At 37.0% G+C, this 23,629-nt stretch overlaps 1 protein-coding gene across 5 annotated transcripts in view; it reads left to right on the top strand.

Annotated features, from left to right (window-relative positions):
- PCMTD1 (protein-L-isoaspartate (D-aspartate) O-methyltransferase domain containing 1) overlaps nucleotides 1–8,014 on the top strand; it is a 40,627-nt gene extending 32,613 nt beyond the window's left edge. For all 5 annotated transcript variants that reach the window (XM_054001142.1, XM_054001221.1, XM_054001285.1 and 2 more), the window contains 3 exons: nucleotides 470–641; nucleotides 2,240–2,363; nucleotides 5,361–8,014. In XM_054001142.1, the coding sequence (XP_053857117.1) occupies nucleotides 470–641; nucleotides 2,240–2,363; nucleotides 5,361–5,731 (667 nt within the window). In that variant the 3' untranslated portion in view covers nucleotides 5,732–8,014. The remainder of the gene's footprint in view (nucleotides 1–469; nucleotides 642–2,239; nucleotides 2,364–5,360) is intronic.
- The last annotated feature ends 15,615 nt before the right edge of the window (nucleotides 8,015–23,629 follow it).

Here is a 23,629-nt window from a genome sequence, read left to right as displayed (position 1 = left end):
GGGAAGTAGCGAATAAGGAGGCTTTAAATAGACCCTAACTGATAGAAAATGGAGGGGAGCTACTAGGAAATGAAACTTTTCAATATTTATTCAACAGCCTGGATATTGCTCGTTGATAAGCATACTGTTTTAGTAGCAGTTGTAACATATAGCTTAAGATCTCTTCATATTAATCTACTTGCTTGGAGTTAGGAAGGTGATGTTTTGAAGCTTTCTCTGTTTTGCATAATACATAATTGTAACTGCAAGAGTTTTTCTTCAGTGGTTCCTGATGTGGCAGCAAAAAACCAGATTACTTTCAAAGTAATGTCTTAATACAAACTTTTAAATTATGCATGCTAATTATCCCTTCATTCATGATACAAGGGAAGATATGAAATACATTTTTCTGTCTTTATCTGGACTGGCTTTTCTTAAAAATCCTAATTTGAAATGTGTCCCCTCTTTCTTTTTTTCTTCTTCCCCTTAGATTTGAGTTCTGTGAACCTGCCTTTGTGGTTGGTAATTGTTTGGAAATAGCCTCAGACAGTCATCAATATGACCGGATTTACTGTGGAGCTGGAGTCCAGAAAGACCATGAAAACTACATGAAAATTTTATTGAAAGTTGGAGGAATTTTAGTAATGCCTATAGAAGACCAGGTGACTTTAGTGACAATTTCCCCTTTTTATCTTCTAGTATAAGAAATATGTAATTTAAAGAATGCTTTTGAATATATATTTGACTAAGTTAATGTTCAACTAATGATACAATGATAGCTTGATTCGATGTATTGTTGCAGTTTAGCAGATACTATCTTTTTAAGGAAGTCTTTAACTTTTTTCCCTTAAATTTTTAGGAAAGCATCAATATCCTGCTTTTAACAGTCTGTTTCATGCTGTTTCCTCTGTGTTATACCAGAACTGCTTTGAAATTTCCCTGCTACACAGGCATTTTCAGTCAGTGCTTCAAACCAAAGAAACCACCTCTAAACCAGGACAATTGATTTCAAAGAATACAAAATAACTAAGACTAGTGGGACATTGCAAAGGGAGGAAAAAAATGAAGGAAAAATATGTCTGTATTCACAGCAGCTTTTAGTGTTGCTTTTCCATGTTACATTTAATGCTTTTCAATCAGGGACATATTATTTTAATAATACTTCGCACTTCTATCACTTTTCATCCTTAGACCTCAAAAGGCTTCTCAATGGTAAGTATTATTCTCCCTGTTTTACTAATAAGGAAATTGAAAAAGGCACATCATGTGACCTAAGTTGATGTCCTCCTAAATGCAGATAATTACTAAAATGCTTTTTGTTAAGCATGTTAGTTACTTTACTCTCAAAAAAGAATTCTCACATTATTGATCTGCTTTCTTAAAATACCAAAGGGATTTAAGCATAGTCTGCCTGATTCTGTTCCATAAATAATTTCATTATTTATTCAGCTAAGATACTGTCAGTTGAAATTGATGGAATTCAGTTTAAAAGTAGTCACAAATTAAGAGAGAAATTAAAACCATGACTATTTTTACCTTATATACAAATGGATAGGAGCTTAGAGCATATTAAGTGTGAGGAGCCGCTACAAGATCTGAGATAATCTAGCCTGTGGAAGAACACCAAGGAAATGTTTAATTCCTGTTGTCTTCCTGAAGAGGTGGAGAATTTACCTGGTAGACAGGAGTCCAGTTCTCCTCACAGGTGCACAGCATACTGAAAGAACATTACAATTTGGCAGCAAGGGAGCTTTCTGCCTGCAAATAAGGAAAACAGTTTTTCATAGTAAGAATGGTTGAACACTACAGCAGGTTACCTATACAGGTGGGGAATCTCAGTCCTGAGACAGTGGGGAATCTCAATCTTTTTTCACTTACTCAGAAAAGCTGATTTAACTTTGAAATTGGCCCTGTTCAAGGAGGAGGGTAGGACTCCAGAGGTTGCTTCCAATCTAAAGTGTTCTTTGATCTTTTGGAAAAATGAGAAAAAACAAAACTTAGTTTAGTTTTTGCCTTAGGGCCTTAGTTTTCCAGCTGCATCTCTTCCCATTACCAAAGAGCCTTACTTAGTACTCTAGTGACCAAGTGATATTTCAAGGATTATCAAAGTTCTTTCTGTTCCTAAAACAGCCTTAATTCCTTAATTTTGAAGCAAAACAAAATAGCAGTGTGTTTGAAACCAATCTGAATAGTATTGACTGACAAAATTGTAACCACTGATTTCTTTTGTTTTTTTTTTTGTTTTTTGTTTTTTTTGCAGCTAACACAGATCTTGAGAACAGGACAGAACACATGGGAAAGTAAGAATATCCTTGCTGTTTCATTTGCTCCACTAGTGCAACCAAACAAGAATGACAACGGCAAACATGACACTGTAGGACTGCGTAAGTTTTTGCTCCCTCCCTTTGGCTTGCAGGGATGTTACAGTGCCTGATGTTGGAGGTCTGAAAACTGAGAGGCTGTGCTGTAGAAACACTCCATTTAACAAAGCAGTAGCTCACTGATACGTTTTTGTGCTCCTGGTGCATGGTCTGTGTTGCTTCACAGTTAATATTCTGAATTTTAGTTAATAATATAAGTGATAGAATGTTTCCAGCTTCTTTTCCAGCCACCTTTTCCTTTTCAGTTCAGCTTCTCTATTATGGTGGTATAGATAAAATAGCCAGCTAATATTACATCCCTCATAGTGCTAACTTCCTCATGGTCTACCAAAGAAAATTTTTTTTTCTCCTCCCCCTGAAATGGAAGGAAGAGGTCTAAACTGGGGCTGTGGTATGATAGGATATTAATAAGCCCAAGCATCCTTTATGTCTGTGTGCAGTGGATATAGTCATACCTAGCTGTTTGTTATTAGTCATCAGGATTGGCTTTCTAGCTGCAATGCTTTGAGCAGAGGTAGTAAAGGTATTTAGAAAGTCTTTGGAAGTACACCTGTTTCCAAATGGTAAGATAGGATGATTAATGGGAAAGGAGAAAAAGCTGATAAAGAAAAGTGTAGAGTTGAAATTTTCTGTTAGAGTTGTCAGGGCTAGGAGCAGAACACAGAGCTATGTTAGCATGTGGGAAATAAATAAACTCAACAAAGAGCCCAAAAGATAACATGTTTTAACTGTGAAACTGATATAAGCCCTTCAGGAGTCCAGGATGTCCTATCAGCTTGCATTGCCTGTAACTGCTGATCTGGCTATTAATTTTGAGTGTGTGTGAGCTTGCCATGTTAGGTACTTCTACTTTTTTTATGCAAAGTATAAAGATAATTTTCTTTATGTAATCTATTCCTGTGCAGAAATAATTAATTTCTGTTGTTTTAATACTTGGTTTGAACCCTCAGAAGTAATTTCCTGAAATTAATTTACTAATTCAAGATTATTTTTCCTCTGTTCCATCCATAATACATAGGTTGTGTCATATCTAACAATGAAATACAGAGGTGGCTAGTCAAACTTGACGATGATTTTATACAGCCTAATTCCCTGGAACAAAAGAGGATTTTCTATCAACATTCCTAAATTTTCAGAATGAGGAGTGCAGACCATGGACAATCAGATCTGAATGGTAGTACAAGAAAGGTGTTTCCTGTGTTAGAACTTCAAAATGAAGTTATAGTGAGAAGAGGAAAAAATATCCAAATGTGGTATTGTTCACATTTAAAAGAAAAAAGTGTTAGAGGCTTGAAGTTGCACTGTAAAATGAGATTAGTGAGGTAGGCTTCTTTCCACTGCTCAGGTGGATCTGGTTTTATTTAAAAAGTTAAAAATGAAGCAAAAGTGTTCTTGTAGATGCGTTGGGTATACATGGAAGGTGCGAGAGGTGTAAAAGGGAGTGTGCTGAACTTCAACTACAACAACAAAAAATTAGCTAATTTCTCTTTTATAGTAACATTGTCTATTTGTTTCAAATCCACAGACCTATAATTTATCTTAAAAGTTCAAAGTAGTCTAGTCAACATGCTTCTTGTGTAAATTTTAGCCAGAGTTTGTAGATGTCATTACTAAGTGAACATAGAGTTCGTGCCATACTTTGGACAACCCTTGAATGCTTTCTGATACATTTGTAGTGTTAGATACAGACTAAAATAACTCTCATATGTAAAATGTCAGCCATGCTCAAAGTAGAGTATTTTTTTTAATAGAAAACTACAGAGGTGGTGTTAAAAGGTTAATTTTATCAATGTAGTTAGGATGCAGTTCACGGGTAGTAGACAAATGGAAATACATGGACAGTAAATATCCAAAATTTTGCATCCTGCTCTTCTCATAAAAAAATGTTTGCATTCGTTATAATTGGCATACAATCTGCAATCATGGTTTGTTTCACCTGAACTTACAACATGTTCTGGATGGTTAGATAGGGTTTTGTTCTTGAATATTGAACTGATGTTATACTAAAGAAATGGGCATTTTTTTTCCCCCTCCCCTTTCTTTGGCATGATCTGAAATCAGTATTGTCAGTCTTAATATCCTTTCTGTTTCAGATAAATTAATTAGTCTGCAACTGTAGTCATTGTATGTAATATAGATCATCTTTAAACTGCATTAGTAGCTTTTATAGCTGAATGCATTTTCTGGAAGTGTTATTTTTGAAATTATTTCTTCAGTAACTTCTTCCTTGCTGCAGTCCCTGTTAATTTTATGGTATTCTATGCAGGAAGGAAAGTGACAAGTAAGAAAGTTGAACAAGCTTCAGTTTTTGCTTGTATGCTTTTTTGGTTTTGTATTCCTTGCAATTAGCCATCCATAGCTCATCTAGGGCAGGTGTCCAGCAGCCGAGCAATATTTTGTCATCACCTGGCTGTCATTGGAAAACAAAGTTTTGGCTTTTTTCTTACTTGTTGGTTTGGAGTTTTCTCCCTTTAGGATTTGAGTAATTTTGATTCCTCTTCTGCTGCAAAGATGCAGGTGGCTTATCTGGTTTGTCACTTGTGAATTAGACATGTCCCTCCCTCATCAGTTAGATTCAGTAGGAAGTGAGCAGAAGGAGGAGGCAGAAGAAAGGCACTTGCCTAAACAAATGTGGCACAGGGGTAAAAATTGTTTTCCTACAACAGGATCTTAACAGTGGTAGCAGTAGGTGCCAAGACATGCCAGGTGCTAAAAAGTGATAGTACTTGTTGTGTAATTTGTTAAATTTATTTTATCGATCTGTTCATGGCTTCTACTGATCTTGCACATCAGTTAAAAGACCTCTTTGTTTCCTGGACTGTGCCACAGGGTTTGTCAAGGTGATAGTATCTAACCGTGTATCATTTACATATTGTATCATATACTAAAATTTCAGTTGAATTGTTTTTGAACATTAGTCTCCCTGCCTTGCAGCTAGTTTGGGGTTTTTTTGCTAGAGGGAAATTTCACTTAGTACAACTTATTTTTCTTTCATTTTAGCTCCATGTGCTGTTAGGAACCTCCAGGACCTAGCTCGGATATATATCAGACGCACTCTTAGAAACTTCATAAATGAGGAGATGAAAGCCAAGGGTATTGCTCAGAAGGCTCCTCCGAAACGCAAACGCAGGAGATGCCGTAGACGCAGGATTAACACCTATGTGTTTGTTGGTAATCAGCTCATTCCTCAGCCTCTAGATAGTGAAGAAGATGAAAAAATGGAAGATGATAACAAAGAGGAGGAGGATAAAGATCACAGTGAGGCCTTGAAGCCAGAAGAGCCTCCTCGAAATCTGTTGAGAGAGAAAATTATGAGTCTACCATTACCTGAATCTTTAAAAGCATACTTGACCTATTACAGAGAAAAATAACTTGTTTTAAGTAGAAGTAATGCCTACTGATAGTTCCTTTATTCTTGAAAATGTAGCATTTATTAAGAAGTAGGTGGACAAATTATTATTAGTCTTTCATCAAGACTGAAGTACAGCGATAAATGGTAACTTGTCTCTATCTTGTCTTTGCTACAAGGAAGACTTGCATTCGACAGTAGAATCCCTTTTTAAAAGTCTATTTTTGTTTAAATTTTGAAAATGCTGTTTTAACTCTGATAGAAATATATATTCCATTATGCAGCACTAATCAATATTTTGCATGGTAAGTCTTTTTTTGATCCCTAACAGATTTGTATTGATAAAAGGATGAGTGAAATTTTATATATGCTAAATAATTGGTTAAACATGTGCATCTGACTTGATGAACAATTTGTCTGTATTTATTACTATTAGGAAAACATTTTAAACATGCAGACACTTACCTTCTAATGTCCAAATCAGACCCTTTTAAAGTTTATTTTACTATGGCTTTGTTGCAATCATTATCACTATGTTGGTATAGAGTATTCCAACAACACAAGTGCAATAAATGTATTCAGACACTGAATGAGCTGGCTTTAGTGAAATATGAAAATAGAAGTTCTGAAATGTCAGACGACCCTGCTACTTCTGCATTTATCTTTTGCCAAAAGATCTTGCGACAACTAACAGCTTCTCTCAGAGCCTTAAAGAAACACCATATTGAATAAGAAGCAAAGCAATGCTTACTTCAGCTCTGCTTACACTTAACTCCATTCTACACTGTCAGTATTTCTAACTAGAGGCATTCCTCATGAAGTATAGGACAGTACATTTTGTTTATTTCTAGAGCTCACAGCATTGAATCAAAAAGTTTGGTAACTCAAGATTGTAATTTAGATTTCAGTCATCTATATTTACTGCTTTTAAGTAGAGGTAGAATTTCAACAAAGTTTAGTTTGTATTGCTTATTGGGATAGCTATAATAGTAGAACTTAGAATTTGTTCAGCAAATGCACTTTAGTAAGTGAATTTTATACTTAACATGCATCTCCAAGAAGGTAGACTTGTGCCAGCCTATATTTTGTTTCTGAGCATGGCTCTTAGCACAAAAATATTTATAAAATCATATGCATCTTTTGGAAACCTAAGAGTAGCAGTGCAACTGTGGGGACCCACAATAGTGCTGATTTAAATCCTTCAATGATTTTTCCTCTTCTAGTTGTGACGTTATTTGCAGTTCTCATTTTTAACTTTGCTTTTGCCATCTTAATTTCTTCATTCTGTTGTGATATAACCATGAGGGTAAACCATGTATTAGGAACTTGGCATGTGATGCGTATTAAAAACCACAATCATAGGAAATGTATGCTTGTTAGACCCAATGAAAAACATTCCCATTGAAATATCCCCCATGATACATTTTATAATACTGGTGACACTTCTTTTTGTGTAAAACAATGAACAAAATAATCACATATTTCTAAAGCAGTAAATGTTCCTATTCCAAATATTTATAACCAACTAGTATTCATATGGTCTAGCAGTCCAATATTTACTTCAAAATACATTAACATTTTGTTGCATCTCAGAAGGAAGGTCAGACACAGTCCCATGACACTGACTCTTTTTGGTGCATTTCATGCTGTAGTCCCTGTTTTTAAGGTACATTCTAGTAATGTTTAAGTGGAATTTCATGAAGGCCTGTTGTACCAGCATGTGGAGTTACTTTCCGCAATATATTTACTGTATAAGTAAGCAAAAGTATTCGAAATAAATATTCTGACTTTATTTTAAAAGCAGGAAAACATTATAAGAAGTAGTTTTCCAAAATAATGAAACTAATAAAGTAATTGTGATGCTTCAGCTGTAGGAATTGAACATAATCTTGTTTTCAATGGGTTATTTTAGATGGAGGTTAAATAATCTGAAGTTTGAAATGTTTGTCTCCTCTCTTGGAATCTACATCCATGAGCTCAAGAATGAGATTACTAAATATTACTTAAATACTTCAAGGACTTTATACAGGATGATTTTTGAGAATAAATTTCTGCATTCTGTCATGCCTGTATACTTGGAAAAATGGACAGTAGATGACTTGTCATGAATCTTCAGTATGTAAGTTTTTTTGGAGTCACTGAAAGAGAATGTTTCCTCTGTGTTTTATATGTGGATTTATTTTACACTCTTGAATTTATATTTACATAAATAAAAAGGTAGAAACGCAAAATTAATTAAAATTTAATTTCTGCCATCTCACTTGATGATGGGGACATTGTTGCAATAAAATGTTTTTTTGTGGTTTCTGCTTGCTTGAATTTCTGTGTTTCTGTGGAAATATTTTCAGTTATTTGGAAATTCAGGTACAAGTTGTTTCATAATTAGGTCAGTAATCTCTTAATAAAGGCTATTCTTGAAGTTCAGAAGTATATATTCTCGCTAAATTGTGAATTTTTGCAAAGGTTGAAAGATGAGATGTTATTCATGAAACAGGGAAAGCTATTTTGGTCCCAGCACTACTTTTGAAGTACTTGTGTGGAGAGTTTCCTCTGGAGAGCCCAGAAGCTAAACTTGAGCTGTATACTGAAGAACATTTCCGTGGGTTTTTTTTTTTTTCTCCCTAAATACTGATTTTTTTTTAATCCTCAACTGAGCAGCTATCTGGGTCAAAACAAAAGGAAAACTTGGAGATAAGGGCTGCAAGGGTGGTGAGCAACCAGTGTGTCACACTTCCTTCTGCAACTCCTTCTTGATGCAGCTTTATTTTATTGCCAGTTAGAGGAAAGATTCAAGGTAGGTCAGGTAGGCTGATGAGCAGCCTATAATTGTGATGACTGTAAGGAAGGGTGTGATGAATTGGAACTTCAGGGGGGGTTATCTTCTTTCGTCTGGACAAGGACCCAAGACTAGTGCCATCTGTTCAAAAGACATTAATTTTTAATCCCATGTCATTCAGGAAAAACAGTTGCCTCCCAAAAACTTGAAATGAGTAGGTTTCATTGCAGTGAGCCTAAGCAGTTGTGCTTGGCTGAGCACTATTGCTTGTTCAGGTGCAGGCAACTTAAGTCTGGGGTTTTTTTGTTTTGGTTTTTTTGGTTATTTTTTTTTAAATCCCGTATTCCTTTTCTCTAAACTACTTTTTAAAATGCATCTTTGCCTACCAGTTTGAAAACAAATAGGGAATGTAATCAAATGTGCTATGTTCTGATTAAAGCTGTTTTAGCTCATTAAATATTTATCCATATGTCCTCAAGAGTGTTGCCTTCCATCATTCATGTAATTGAGTAAAACTGAAGGCTTTGTGATTTACTAATCAATTATAAAAGATAAAAGAGTGGTGTTCTGTGCTCTTCCTAGAGGTGTATATACTAAATTTCACTTTAATGAGCTGCTACTTATTTTGACAACACTTGAGTCATGTATGAGGTGTTTTCCATAAACTTGTTCTGAGAAGGTAATTGAAGTGTAGCTGGAACAGTGAGGCTTTAAAGGTGTGTGGTTTTTGTGATGTTTTAGTAAAACAACTTCAGTAAAATTTAGATGACTGGCTTGATCAGTGCCTGTCTCTCTTCTGTAGCTTCACAGTGTACTTGTCAACTTGTTGAATTACTCTGTTCAAGTAAAGCTGGTTTGTTTAGCCACAAGGCTTGTATCACATTTATGGCCAGTATGGAAGCAAGAATCTAACTCTGATTTATCAGTGCTTATCAGTTGATGGTAATACTTTCTAGAGTTTTCTGTCATCCTTCATAGTCTGTGATGCTTTAAAGAGAATTGTCAGGAGAGACGAGGGAACTTGCACATCCTTTTTAAAGCTCTATCTTCTACTGCAAGCCAGGAATCTATATAATACCTTGCTAGGATATTTTGCAAAATACTTCCATTCTAGAAAGAAGCAAAGGCACTGCATTGTTTTCTGTCACTGTTTCTTCATGCATTCATGACTAGCTTTATTTTAGCATAAAGAGAAAAAAGCAGAACTATAGGTATCAATACACACTAAATGCTGGTGGTTTTTGTTTTATAAGCGTTTCCTTTCCATTTTGGTAGCCTTTTTTTCCTGGCTGAAAAATAATTCATTAGGGATTCCTGCTGCTCTACTGCTTCCATGGATGTGTTCCATGGATGATCTCTACAAACAAAAATGTTCCTTGCAGGCAAATAGATATGAAGAGTTAAATTTCAGTTCTTGATATTACAGTAATGCAATTAAAACTGTAGCACATGCTCTTCATTTATAATCCTCCTCGTAGAGTTATGCTCAATCTCCCTTTGTTTCCCTTGAGTTTTAGATTCACAATTAGGATAACACAGCGTTCTGCACCTCTACCATCGTTTGTGGGCAGAATACTTTGTTCACATTGATGGTTCCTTCTTACCCTTCTGCCATCACCTTGGGAGTCACTTGTGTGTTGGATAATGTGCTTCTTACATCTTCATTCATTGTTCTGCATCTCCAGCTTGTATTCAAGTTACCTGTTTGTGATAATCTGCATATGTTAGATACTATGTTTAGTTTAAAATTTTAGGTCTGCATATTTTTAAACCTGTCTGTTCTAGAGCTGTGCATAGCTCTAGAATCTCTAGTACCAAGGGTGGCCCACACCTTGATCCCCTTGCTGCCTCCCGTGTCTTCATTTTTCTGCTTTCAGACCAGGCTCCATTTTCTGCATTACAACATCATGTGAGAATGATAAACAGCTTTTTTTTACAACAATAGTGGCATGTTACCTATATAAGGCTAGGCTCGTGCCACACAAGCATGAATGAGTGTATGCTTACCTGTAGACAACAGGTCAACCAGAGAGACTGGTGTTTGTCCTGCCATGGGTGATGTCGATACTATACATATGAGACAGAGCTACACAAGCATGAAAACAAGCTTTCATATCTTGACTCAGTGATCAAAAAGCATTTTTTCAGGGTTGGAACAGGAGCAGGAATAATTTGTATGGGGAAATTATTGGTAAATAAACAGTAGCAGTAATAAAAAACAGCAGTTTATATCATAAAATTAGCTGCAAATTTTGATTCCTCTTTAGAAATCTTTAATTTCTGCCATTTACCATTATTTTGTCTGTACAATCCATGGGTTTTGTATATGTTTGCTTGTAAGGAGAGTCTGCTCTGTGTTTTAAACACTTCCAATACCTGGTTTAAATCTTTCTAACCTTATTGTTTGTCTCAGCCTTCAGTTTTTCCCTTTACTGAATGGTACAGTATGATTTTGTACTGTAGTCAATAAAAGCAACACTGTAAAGCACTACTTTTTTACCCTTTGCTCCACATCTAACAAATTCTCTACAACTGACTTTCAGTAATCATCTCTTAACAGTAGAGCCCTTTTTAGATCAACAGCCTAAAAAACTAAGTTTTTTATTTGTGGCACATCGCTTGTTTTAGCTTGTTTTTCTCAAAACCCGACGTGTCTATTTTCCACACAGTCAAAAGTAGCGCATCCTTAAAAAATGCTTTTTTACTTTGTTGAAGAACTTTATCTAGAACGTTGTGTGTAATCAAGGATACCAGAAGAGGGCAGCATTGTCTTTCGGGAACAAAGGCTAGGCACTGGCCACTGTTAGGAAAGACAAAAAATCTACATTGATTTTTTTATAGTGAAATATTTATTTGACGAACTTTCCTAGATACAAACACTTTTGCAAAATGTAGGTTTTCTTCTGAGTTGTGCTTTAATGCAATCCGAGACCGTTCCAGAATTGATGGTGTGGATCAAGCTTTTCATAATCATTCAAGGTGCCACACTGTAAAGGGGTCAGTCAGGGTTTGATTAGCTGTGTAATTGGGTATTCGATGTCTTCAGCTGCCAAAGTTACTTTGGACTTTATCCTAATCCTTACTTGAGACCTTGTATTGAGAACTGGGCATCTGGGCACATGAGGAAAGCACAGCTGTGCAGAAAACTTCTGTGGCTGACACACTCCATGCCTGTGCATGACTTACAGATGTGTAATGCAGTAGCTGCTGCTCCTTTCCTGCTTGGAGCAGAGGCATAGGCTGAGAGGCCTGAGTTGTGAAACAAATATACATTCTATGTTTTGAAGCCTGTGGCCCTGTAGCCTGGCCCCTGCAGGACATTTTCAGAGAGAGGTGTAACCTGAAGGCAAGTGCCTCAGAGCCGTGCTTGCTGCTCTGCTGCCCAGGGCCCCAGCAAGACTTTCGTGTCCATTCCAGATACTCAAGCTGTGCCACAAACAGATCCCAGCCCTACCTTCAGCATTTGCAGCAACAACCAACCTCACTATCTAGCAAACTGGCAGCTTTTGAGTTGTGAGAGTTTATATCTCTGGCAGTTGTTGATTTACTTTCAGAAAATTGGGTGAAATATGAACTGGTGGCCAAAAAAACGAGTGTCATATTTAAGGCATAAACCATATCTATCATTATCTTTCCACAGCTTGATCTCAGCTTTGCCAATGATGCCAGCGCTGAGATGAGCATTGGCAACAATTTTGCTCAGATGTCATTTCAACTTTTCTTGAAAAAACCAATAAAGCCAGCACGTTTCTAAACAATTGTAACAGCAGAAGAAGGACATACTGAATACTGAATGTTCAAAGGCCAGAGTGGCAATTTGCATGGGCACAAATGTCAGGCTTGTTAGCCCAAATGACACAAAATGTCAGTAAACAACATGTGAGATGTGGAAAATGGGAAAAGAGCTATCTCCTTAGGAAAACCTCTAGTGCTTCATTCCACAGCTCTTCTTTTCTACTCCCCAAAATACAGATTGCGTGAATGTGTTGTAGAAAGGTGTTACAGGATCATCATTTTAAGTACCTGCACTAAGTGACTTCTCCACATCGAAGAACCAGGATTTTAGATTTGGTTTAATTCTGATTAAATCTTTTTAATTATGACATGCAATTCCAGGACCTTATCTCACTTCAAGAAATTTAGTTTAAAAATAAAGCAGACTATTTTCCCTTTGATCACAAAAGTATATTCCATTTTTTAAAATATTTTCTGGTTTTGTGGATAAGGTAGTGATAATGATGTGATACTAACTTGAGATTTAAAAATAAATCATATAGGAGAAAGTCCACAATGGTGTCCAAGTGTCCAGTTGCCTCTTGAGGTACCTGAAGTAAAATACTGAAATAGTGTATGTCTATATCTTCTCCAATTCTCACCTTCCTGCTTTGGGGTTTAAGGTGACTTAATTGTCACTGAAGTCCCAACAAGGGATCATGGAGCAGCTGTCCCCTGGTTTGCTTTGTCCTGAAAGCACAAAACACTCCTGCAAGGGGTAGGCCTTGGAGAAGGTGAATGAACCTGTTGCAAACAACAAAATATATTGTTGTAAGTGCTCTCACAAAACCAGGAAGTCAAAGGTTTTCAATGGAAGTTCCCTTGTGACAGGTAACAAATCTAAATTCCATACTGGAAGAATTTATGGAAGTGAATGACATCTATTCCTCTTTTAGGCTTCAATACATGGGGCTGGTTTGATTAGTTCCCTTGCTGTCATGCTGACTGTTGTGAATCCCGTGCTGTCCTCACAAATGATCTCGGATGTGTGGTGGACAGGTAGCAGGACACTAGGTCTCAGTTCATCTATTTAACCCTTCGGGGGAAAAGAAGCCCCTCTATGGTCTTGGCACTACAGAACAAAACTTACATTTGCTTGCATGTGCTGTGTTAGGTTCAAATTTTATCTTTTTTTCTTTTCCTCTCTCCAGAGATTATAGTGTTTGTAAGTCAATTGCCTTTAATGATGCAGCCTTGCTTTGCTGCTAAGCTGTTTGGAGATTTAAGGATCAATATTTAAAAGAGATTGAAAAAGCTATTGAAAGTATTTAGTCACAAACAAGAATGGCAAAAACACCAACTCTGCTGCTTTGACAATTTTTAAGGCTCTGTGTCAGAGCCATTTCCTAATTAGAGCTTGGGGATATGGCTAAGAAAAGGTGATAAAATCTTTAATGAAAATAGCTGAATAGTAAGCTTCTCACTGTATTTTCTCTAACATCCTAGAAGTAAATAGTTTAGAAACTTTGTCTCAGAGTAGAGTAAAATAGAAATTTCTGACTTGGATTTTACCTATAGCATCTATGATACTAGAACAAAAAACAGCAGTCTACCTAAGAGTACCTGAAAAAGACGAATTCCAGATTCCCTTCAAGTCAATAAGGACTCTGCTGTTGCCTCCTGACTGCAAACGAGTAAGAGGTAGCAGATGGGGGGGCGGAGACGGTAAAAGATGCAGAGATGAGGGGGAAGGAAGGACTGTGGATGCCCCCAAAAGTGGATTGGGATGAACTCACAGTCACCAAGTGCTGATTTGGCCAGCAGTTCCTCCTTTTTTATAGGGTCTGACCAGACCTTCTCTAGCCAGGGTCTCACAGTGACCACACCATCTCACACCAGTACAGCATATTTCCCTCAGGGGAGCAAAAAAAATATTAGAAAATTGTTCCTGCAGTAATTCAACTACTGAGGAAAGAAAGTGCTGACATTTTCACTTTTTTCATGAGAAAGGAGCAGTACAAGCCTCTAGCAGGTGAATGCTCAGCCCTTTCAGTTTCAATGAAGATAAATGGTCAGACACAGTGAAATGCCCTGTTCCTAGAACTGTAATATTTCAGACTTGCCTTCCAGTCCCACCTTTTCTTCAGCATTTCCTTTCAGCTGAATATTCTCCCTAGCCTTTGAAGTTCCCCTGTCCCTTGGCCCCAGCGTCAATTTGGGTGCCTTACAGAGGAAGGGGGCCTGGCTTTTAGGGTATGCATTTACCATGCATTCCCTAAAATCTGCTGTTAAAAGAGCTGACTGGAGGTGGCAGAAGTGCTGCGCTGGATCAACTCTTTCGTACGGGGCACAACAGGAGTCTGTGAATAAATATAGATGCTTTACACTGTAATCCAAGGGAACAATACTAATTTCCTCTGAAGATGCCAGTCTATTTCCATGAAAATGCAAAGCTGTAAACAAAGAACTCGTCTCCAAAATTTTCTTCAAGCTTTAAATGCCGCCTGGCAATGGGAGCATTTATTATCTGTAGGGGAGGTGTCCAAAAGTTAGGGATTGCTATGAAATACTTATGCTAAAATGGTGAGATCTAAGTTCTTTAGTGGATCTAACCACAAATTTTGAATTTTGCCAGCAGATCTGAGAAAACAGCCTATCTTTGTAAGAGGGATGCAAGAAATCTGAGGGGAATTGAAGATTCCTTTCATGGTCTGTAGGTTACCATACATGTCATTAGCCCATGCCTCAGTTTACCCATTGGGAAAACATGCTTTGTGTCACTTAATCCCTTTGGCAAATGCCTTTAGAAAGAGAACTTCTATAAGCATTTTGTTATTTAAATGAGACCTTACCCAGCTGGCCCTAGATCCTGGTGCAGGACAAACCAAGTCAGTGATCTGCTTTCCCCCTGATTTCTTATTGGGAAGGAACAGGGAAAAGCAGCAGTGAAAGACAGGTGAATGAGCAAGAGCAAAAGAGAGGGGGGTTACCTGCCCATTCTATATAGAATGTGATGTAGGCTCTGAATCTAGATAGCTTCTTGCTTATCACAGCCTCAGACTAACACTATCTCTGAGGAATTTTGGAAGCAGACCGTGTTTGGCAGATTTCCTCTTACAAGACAGTTTGGCATCAGTAATATCTGCCCCCTTTTCCTGTAGGCATGTCCAGCCTGGCTTTCATTACTTCTCAGGGGAGGAGAAGCTCTGCCTTTGTTTTCTCTTTCCCTTTAAAAAGTCACAGCAGAACCTTGAAATGCTTGAATTTCTGGAAACATCAGAGGTGAAAGTGCAGCAGCTCCAAAGATCCTAGTGCTAGCAGGACTTCCGAGCAGCATAAAAAGCAGCAGCAAGAGGACAAAAAAAAGCTGTCTGCTTAACTGAGAAGTGCTTGTTTCCTGCACCATGTGGCTGAATAAAAAAGCTGCTGGATACTGTGCTAATATAAATAGTAGGTAATGTCTTCACGTCCGAGGAAGATGAAGCATAGGGGATGGCAGACTTTAGGCCACACAGTGCAGTTGCTGGTGGAGGAGGCTGATGTGCATTTGAAGGTTTGAGATTTGCTGGCTCTCCTTGCCAGGATACCTTTTTCTCTGCTCACAAGATCAGCCTCCCACACTGTAGCATTCAGAGCAAACTTCCCTGCACAGCCAGTAATGGCAGATGGTTTTCAGCTTGATTACTTCTACTGTCATTTAGTTAAGGTTCCCACATGTAATTTTTGTTCTCCTTATGTTTGTACATTAGAAGGGGATGCTTGGAAATGCTTGTTTTGTGGGAGTATAATATGAACAAGGAACACTGGATAATGATTACAACAGCATGGGATTATCAAATTACTATTATTTTAAACTGTGTGTTTGTAATTAATTAGACTTTTGAGACTGCCACCTCCTCGTGAACTGTTTATAATCAAAATTAGTTTGGTTGTAACTGATTAAAATTATTGTGGTCAAATATGCCTTGTTTTTCTGACCAACCCTGTGTGTGTGGATAGGATGATCCAAGTCAGGTGTTTGTCTTCAGGAAAGAGCTACAGCATCTCTGAAAACTTTGTAATCATTGTTCTTGTCTTTATAGCCTTGATAGGGATTTGTCTGATGCTTCTCTTTTCTTGAGCCTGGGAAGCAAGCAGTAATTTATTAGAAGGGTGAAAAATGGAGGGCAGGAAATGATAGGAGAAGGAAAGAACTTTGGGTTGGATTTGATCACAATTGAATTAATCTTCTGAAATAGAGTATATTACCTGAAACTGTTAAGCAGTAAGTTTTATAACGACAACATTGTGGGATGTTCCTTCAAATTCTCTGTCCTGAAGCTCAGATCAATGAAAATTTCACCCTCTCACACCCACTTACTTCTCCTGAAAAAGAAAAAAGCAATTCACAGTCACAACAGCTGAGTGCTGGAGGCCTTAGTTAAAAAGTTAAATCATCTGTGGATTATATTGGCATTAAGTGATGAATTACAATATGATTATCAAAACCATTGTTACTGTTCAGGTACTGTTCAAGTCCCTTGTGACAGGTAAAAAGTCTAAATTCCATGCTGGAGTTTAGGGCCCACATGTCAAGCACATGGCACAGTCCCTGCACTGATCGACAGCTTAAAGTCAGACCCTGCCCATCACTCCTGCATGAGGGAGCCTATTCTGTGGAAATCTCCTATGGAAATTCTGCCTGTGTCCTGAGGAGTGCAATTTGTCCTGTCAGAGCCAGGGACCTGGCGAGGTGCTGTCCACAGCTGAAAGAAATGTGGAAATGTGTAGTACAGGGAGTGGAAAAGCACTGGGAAAACACTACATAGGATGCAGTATGGAAGAGAATGGGGGGAAAGTGTGTTGAGAAAATCACTGAAATGTTGTTCTCTTGATGTATGCCTGTGAGTACCTTTTTTGGTCAAGAGCTGTCATTTGGAAGGGCACCAGCCTCCTCCAGGCTGCTGCACATGAGAGATCTATCACCTACTATAGAAATCATCATTGGTTCATACCTTCCACAAGGTGGAATATGGTTTTACCTTGGCATTTCTCTTTATTGTTGGTGCTGTACAATTAATCAGTGCTTTGCACGGTATTAATGTGGGATCTTGAAAGATAATTAAGGCTGTGTTCTCCATAGAAGGTGGAATACATACAGAAAATGGAAACCTCTGGGAACAGAGAGACTTATTTTAAAATATTTAACTTAACGGTAACAAAGGTTTGTGATGTATGATAAGAAATGTGTTGAACGCCCACAGTGTGCCATTTTAGGCCTGTGACCTGAGAAAAAGAAGAAACGAGTGGTAAAACCTCTGCTCTGGAACATATCTACTTGACATAAATAGAAAAAAAAAATCACTAAGCCCTGCAAACATATCCAGCAGCACACTAGCTAGGGGTTTGTATGCATATAATTGACCCTGTTTACTTTATTCATTAATATAAGCTGTAACCTTATGCTGTTCAAGTGTACAAAACTAGGGCTGTTTAAATATAGGCCAAATAAATTAAAATTAAATGCAAAACTACATTTACTTGAAATTTTGTCCTCTATCTTCAGTATCAACTTGGTTACACATACACATTGCATGCAGCAAAGTCCCTCAAAGAGCATGAACTCCCATAGAAACTAAAAGATGCCTAAATCTTCTGCTTTTTGCAATGGATCAGAACACTGGAAGATCTAAAAAAATCTTAGTAATAAACAGGGTTTTTAGATGCAAAATAGCTGCTTGCTAACAGAGAATCTAACATTGTCTCAGATGTTTCAGCTGAGTGCTCTGCATTGTTGCAATATGTTGTTCAATTCTCTAGTGAACTGTATGGGAATTCATACAGAAGATAAACAACAACAAAAGAAAAAGTAAAAAAAAAATCAATACTTGGTTGTCATTTGAATGCAGGCAGTGCTTTTTCAGATATAAATTTTAAATACCTTTTTTAAAAGTTTGGGGTTTTTTTTTCTATTTAGGATTCTGTTCATATATTGTAGGAAGTATTCCTCTCACTTGGATTGTGTCAAATTCACGTTTTATCTATTCATGCCATGTTTTGCTTGCTGTAGAAATGAAGAGTTTACCTATTCCTGTGAAGCAATGATTCAAATTGTAAAAAGAGTAAGGGTAGTCAAAAAGATGCTTTCCATCTTGAAGCAATAATGTCTTTTGTCAAGGACAAAATAGATTTTGCTTGAGATTTGACAGTTCTCAGTCCAGCTAGAAGTTGAGAATGAGAATCAAATACAACTTTGTTTTTCATGTTTCAGATGATACGCCTAAAGTTGTGATCATCTATGGAGGGAAGTTCTTTCTTTAACTGTGAGTTGTTATTCTTTGAGCTGGAAATGCTTTCAGTGTGGACAGGTTTTTTGTGTGAGATGAAAGCACCCAGTAGTAGAAATGTTGTGGGCTTGGACCAAATTTGATCCCTGGTTTCTTGCATAGAATCTTCATTCTTCATCCATCCCTCTTTACTTGATGTCTTGTCTAATATGCCACTCTCTGATAGCCATTCAAGAATGTCTTGGGCATTTTTCAGTGTATTAATTATGTCTAATTACAAATCTTCCTGCAGCTGAGCAATTTCTTGTCACAAGCTTATCTGAACTGACTTTAGAAACAAAGGAAATGTGGACAGTGTCTATCCAGCCTGAAGGATTTTGCTTTGCAGTTTATAGTTTGTTATGAACATTCCTGATGTCTTACATCTCTAAATTGAAAGGAAGAAGCAAAGAAAATGTGAAAATTTTATAGTAAGAGTGCCAGATGCTCAGGTTTGAGGTCCATCAGAAATATCAAGGGATGTTTGGATTCCAGTTGTTTTTTCAATGGAGCATGCTACAAGAAATGGCATGCTCCTGTTCTTTCAATGTCTATTTAGTTTTATGGTATCCTGTGGCTGCACAAATTTGCTTTGGTATTGCCAGTGTCCTGGACTGCAGGACAGCTTGTCAGACATCTCTCAGGAGATGTGGGATGCTATGGCAGCGCATGCAGAAACCAGTCATGTTCATGCTTAAATCTTCTGTAGGTACCTGTTCACATCTCATTCTGTAGTTCTTAGCAGTGAGATTTGGCAGAGGAGCAGTTTTCTCTCCTCTCCAACATTCTAAGCCAACTCTAAGGCTTTCTGAAAGTATTTGTGATGTCAGGTTTAAAATTGGCAATTTTTTTTTAGAGCAAAAATTGAACATTTTGTTAAACATTTCCCTGTACCCTTTAAAAATGTCTTTTTCTGGGTTTTTTGGTTGGTTGGTTTGGGGTTTGGTTTGGGGTTTGTTGGTTTGTTTGTTGATTTTGGTTTTTTGTTGATTTTGTTTGTTTGTTTTTGTAAGGAACATCCTATTCTTTCATGTAAGGATAACTAATCTTCAGAATGGTTCTAAGTGAACAAAATCTAAGAGGCTCCTGCTCCCACCTTTCCCAATCCATACCTGAAAATACTGTGGTGCATGCAAGACTTTAATCTACTGTTTCAATTTCTGTTGAAAATCTAGTCGTGCAGGAAACCATTAGAGGAAATTGAGCTTCTGGTAATAATGAACCCACTCATACCAGTCAAATATAAAGTGTATAACATGAATACCTGTGAGGAAACTTGAAGTATACTTGCTGCAAGCAAAGAGCCTCTTTCCAGATATTGTGTGCTCCTGAGCCTATGTTAGATTTCCCTAAAAATCTCCACCAATTATAAATCAAAGCATCAAGGAAAAACATAGATTTTTTTTTTTCCCAGAAAAATTTTCAACTAAAAATTCCCCACTCTTCACTTTAGAGAAGTTTCTTGTAAGTGCTTCCATGTTTCTTAGAAATCTGTTTTTCACTCTACTTTTTCTGGGCTGACAACTCATTTTCCTGAAAAAAAAGCTGAAGGAATAATCTTTTCCTTCGTCAGTGAGAGCTGGCTGATTATCTCTGCCTTTGAAGAGCCCTGTGGAACAGTCATCTGGCTTGCTGCCGTTGTAGCAATAATGAACTGCAGCTGATGCCTGGGATGTGCAGCCTGTCATTCACGAAGAGCACAGAAAATACTTCCAACACACTCAGCAATGGCACTTTGAAAAGCATTTAATGGCACATTTCCTTTTGCAATATACAGCCAGAAAAGTTTCATGTAAAAATGAAGGGAGAGATGGATAGCAGAGAAATCTCAGGACTCCACAAGAAAATCCTTTAAGTCAATAAAGAAAAATATTTTAGCAAAACTTTCCAATTTAACTATGCTTGTAGGGAAATGTATTGCATTTTTACACTCTGGTTTTTTAATGTGTACTAAACTGAGATTTTATTGTACAGAATAGGGAAAAGTAATTTATTTTAGTTTTTATACAATTCACTGAAATTATTTAAAGAATGCTATTTCAGAGCACCATTCAAAAATTGTCAATTACAATGTGAACTGGTAATGATCTATAAAATTATAAACTTCTCAGTTTCTGGGTACCAATATTATCTTGTTATGAGCTAACTGTTTAATAAGTTCCTCTTTCTCAGGACTTTTGTTTATGCTTAGTTTGTTCCTGGACAGCAGTAAAACAGGTCCATGGAATATATAAATGAAATAAATGTTCTTGGAATGATTTCGGGCTGGCTGCTCATTGGTATAAGAAGACTGAAAAAACTTTACATCAGGCTATTATCCAGTTTCTAAAAATTGACAGATGGGTTATCACACTGGTCTTTTATTAGATTTTTTTTTTCCTGTGTTTTTATAATACTGGCCTGGTTATAGATAAATCCTATACTGATTGCATGGTCAGCCTGCTCCTACAGGGCTTCCCATTTCATGTTTCTAAGCCACCTGTAAGTCTTGGCTGATGACTGGGTAGTCATCATCCAGTACAGCAAACAGTGAATGATTATTTGCAAACCTCTTTGTGTGCAAAACTAAGATAAACTGCTTTAGTTCGAAGCTTTTTTAATGGAAATTCACTGAATGGGAGGCACAATAGAAGGACAGGTTTTGGTGCTGTCTTGGGGGCTACAGACCTGCTGGGGAGTTGGGGTTGATGGTGCTGCAGACAGGCTCCAGGGTGGTTGATGGGAACATTCACCAGGGGTTGCCAGCAGCTTCATGGGCCATGTCTTCCTCTGAGGCTCAACAGAAGACTAAAGAGGATATCTTGAGAATTGTCTCATTAGAAAAGCATGGAGTTGGGTAGTAGTTGTGAAGGATGAAGAAGGATGTTGACGGTTTTCTAATATAATACAAGCTTTGCAAATTTTTTTTGCATTTAAGGATTTCTGAGCCTGTGCAACAAGAATCAATAGAGTTTTTTTCAGAACTTATTCCTAGAGTTAATAAGTTCACTGCCATTTAGCAAAAAATAAAAAGAATGCACCATAAAACTAGGAGAAGAGTGTGCTTTCAAATTTCTAATTGGTTCACTAGCTTGTAAAATATTTCCAGTATTTCTTCTCTTATTAAATAATAATTAAAAGAAAAAATAATGTAGAAATTTTCCTAGGTTCTCACCTTTCACTTAATAGGAGATGATCAAAACAGACTTAGTAAGTATAGATCTCATAAATGTATGCTGCTGTAATGGTGTCAATGCTTGATAATTAATTCTAGCTTTGAGTAACAGTACAGCTTACACCCTGAGGTAATAACTAGCATATTCAGAGATCACAGGGGAAGGTTCGAGTAGGGTTTGTGGTTTGGCATTTGCCTCCAAATTTATTTATTTTTTTTAAGAAAATGTGACTATTTTTAAGGCAGTTTATCCTGAGAGGCTGGAATTTGTAATGCTTACTATTTTATATTTGTTTATATTTACACGTTTCTGGTTTTGTCCAAACTCACTTAACTTGTATGAGTATGTCAGTCTGGAAGGAAATCTGGTTCTGAATTAAGTTCATATGGTAAAAAGTGCAACACAGAGAAAAAGCAAAGAAGGAAATGCAAAGGATACTGATGGTTCTGTTTCCTTTGAATTCTGTAAAGGTTTGAGTCCCAAGGCCTCCCACATTGATGCTGCTCTGTGCAAAGTGGCCTTGTACTTCAGAGCTTTGTTTTTTTCAATGCATGGCCTTATTTCATTGGAAGTGAGGAATCTTTTCTTACTGACTGTGCATCCATTGGTTTTGAGCAAGGCCAAATGCATCATGCCTTTGTCTTCCTTTTTATTTATTCCCGGTGATGTTTTTAATGATCTTTTAGAGTCCAATTCAGATTTTAGGACAGTAAATATGATGTTAGACTCCTAAAATCTTCCTACCAAAGAGCAAATGACTGCTTTGCATAAGCACACAACACAGAGGGCAACGCCTCTGCATCTGTAACTGAAGTTAACTTTATCAGGCTTCATAGGTTCACCTTCTGAAAATAAACTCCACCAATAGTTGTGTAGGAGAGAAATATGGGAGCAAAATTAGATAGACACTGAAGTTTACTGTGGAGAATTTTACTTGAAGATCTCTAGGACTGAAGCCTGTATTTTCAGTAGCCATGAATGTAGACTGTCATTTGTGTTTGGATGAACAATGGGAAATACCTAATGATAACTGTGTATAAGAATAGAAGGTTCAATTTTCTTGAATGCTCTTAGGAAAACTGTCTTAAGCAATACTAAAAAATATGTTTCCCCAAGTTTCAGAAAGAAATATTTGGATATATAAAAAAGTAAAGGAGAAGAAAATGTATCAATCCTATGGATTGGAAGAGTTAAAAAGTCAAAGGCTTCACACAAGTAGCACTGCCACAATATCTGCTATCTTTGTTAATAGCAGTCCAACAGGGAGAAAGTGAATTACTGGACTGAGTTGAGAAATATGGACAGGGAATTAAAAAGTAGATTTGTAAGGTTTCAGCATGAACAGTTTTCTTGAATTATTTAGAAATCCTTGTACATAGCACAAGCCTAGCAACAAATATCTCCCTTACACATTTGGCAAGAGAGATATACACCTATGACAGAAAATTTGGTTTCTGTGATACCAGAAATTGTTACATTTTCACTTCCATTTTCTTAACAGAAAGTTCTAATTTAGTGCAGGGTGAGGAATTCCTTTTCTTTCCAACTCATTTTTTTCTCTTAAAAATATTGTAGAACCCTGACTTATTCACTAGTTTGATAAATCAGTTTTCTTGCATAAGCCTGTGAAAAAAGATACAGTCTCCAAAGGCGTTTAAAAGTATTGCCTCTTATTATTATACCAAAAGGAAAAAAGTAAAGGAAAAAAAAGCCACCAATAAGACACAAATATCTTCTGTTTTGTCAAATGGAAACTGTCAGGGCTAGTAGAACTCATGATGGATCCCAAATAGAAATAAATATGAAACCTTTTATCTGTTCTACATAAACGTAGATCCCCTAGTAAACATGATATAAAAAATAAAATATTCACAATTGCCGAGGAGCTCTTACATTTCTTTTTTTATTTCCTCTGTTGAAAGCAACCATGATTAACATGTCAAGTACTACTGAAAGGTCAGGTTCAGAGG

The sequence above is a fragment of the Vidua macroura genome, chromosome 1 (genome assembly GCF_024509145.1).
Source record: "Vidua macroura isolate BioBank_ID:100142 chromosome 1, ASM2450914v1, whole genome shotgun sequence".
Taxonomy (NCBI): domain Eukaryota; kingdom Metazoa; phylum Chordata; class Aves; order Passeriformes; family Viduidae; genus Vidua; species Vidua macroura.
Note: the sequence above shows the minus strand (reverse complement) of the source record. Positions and strands in the feature narration are given on the sequence as shown.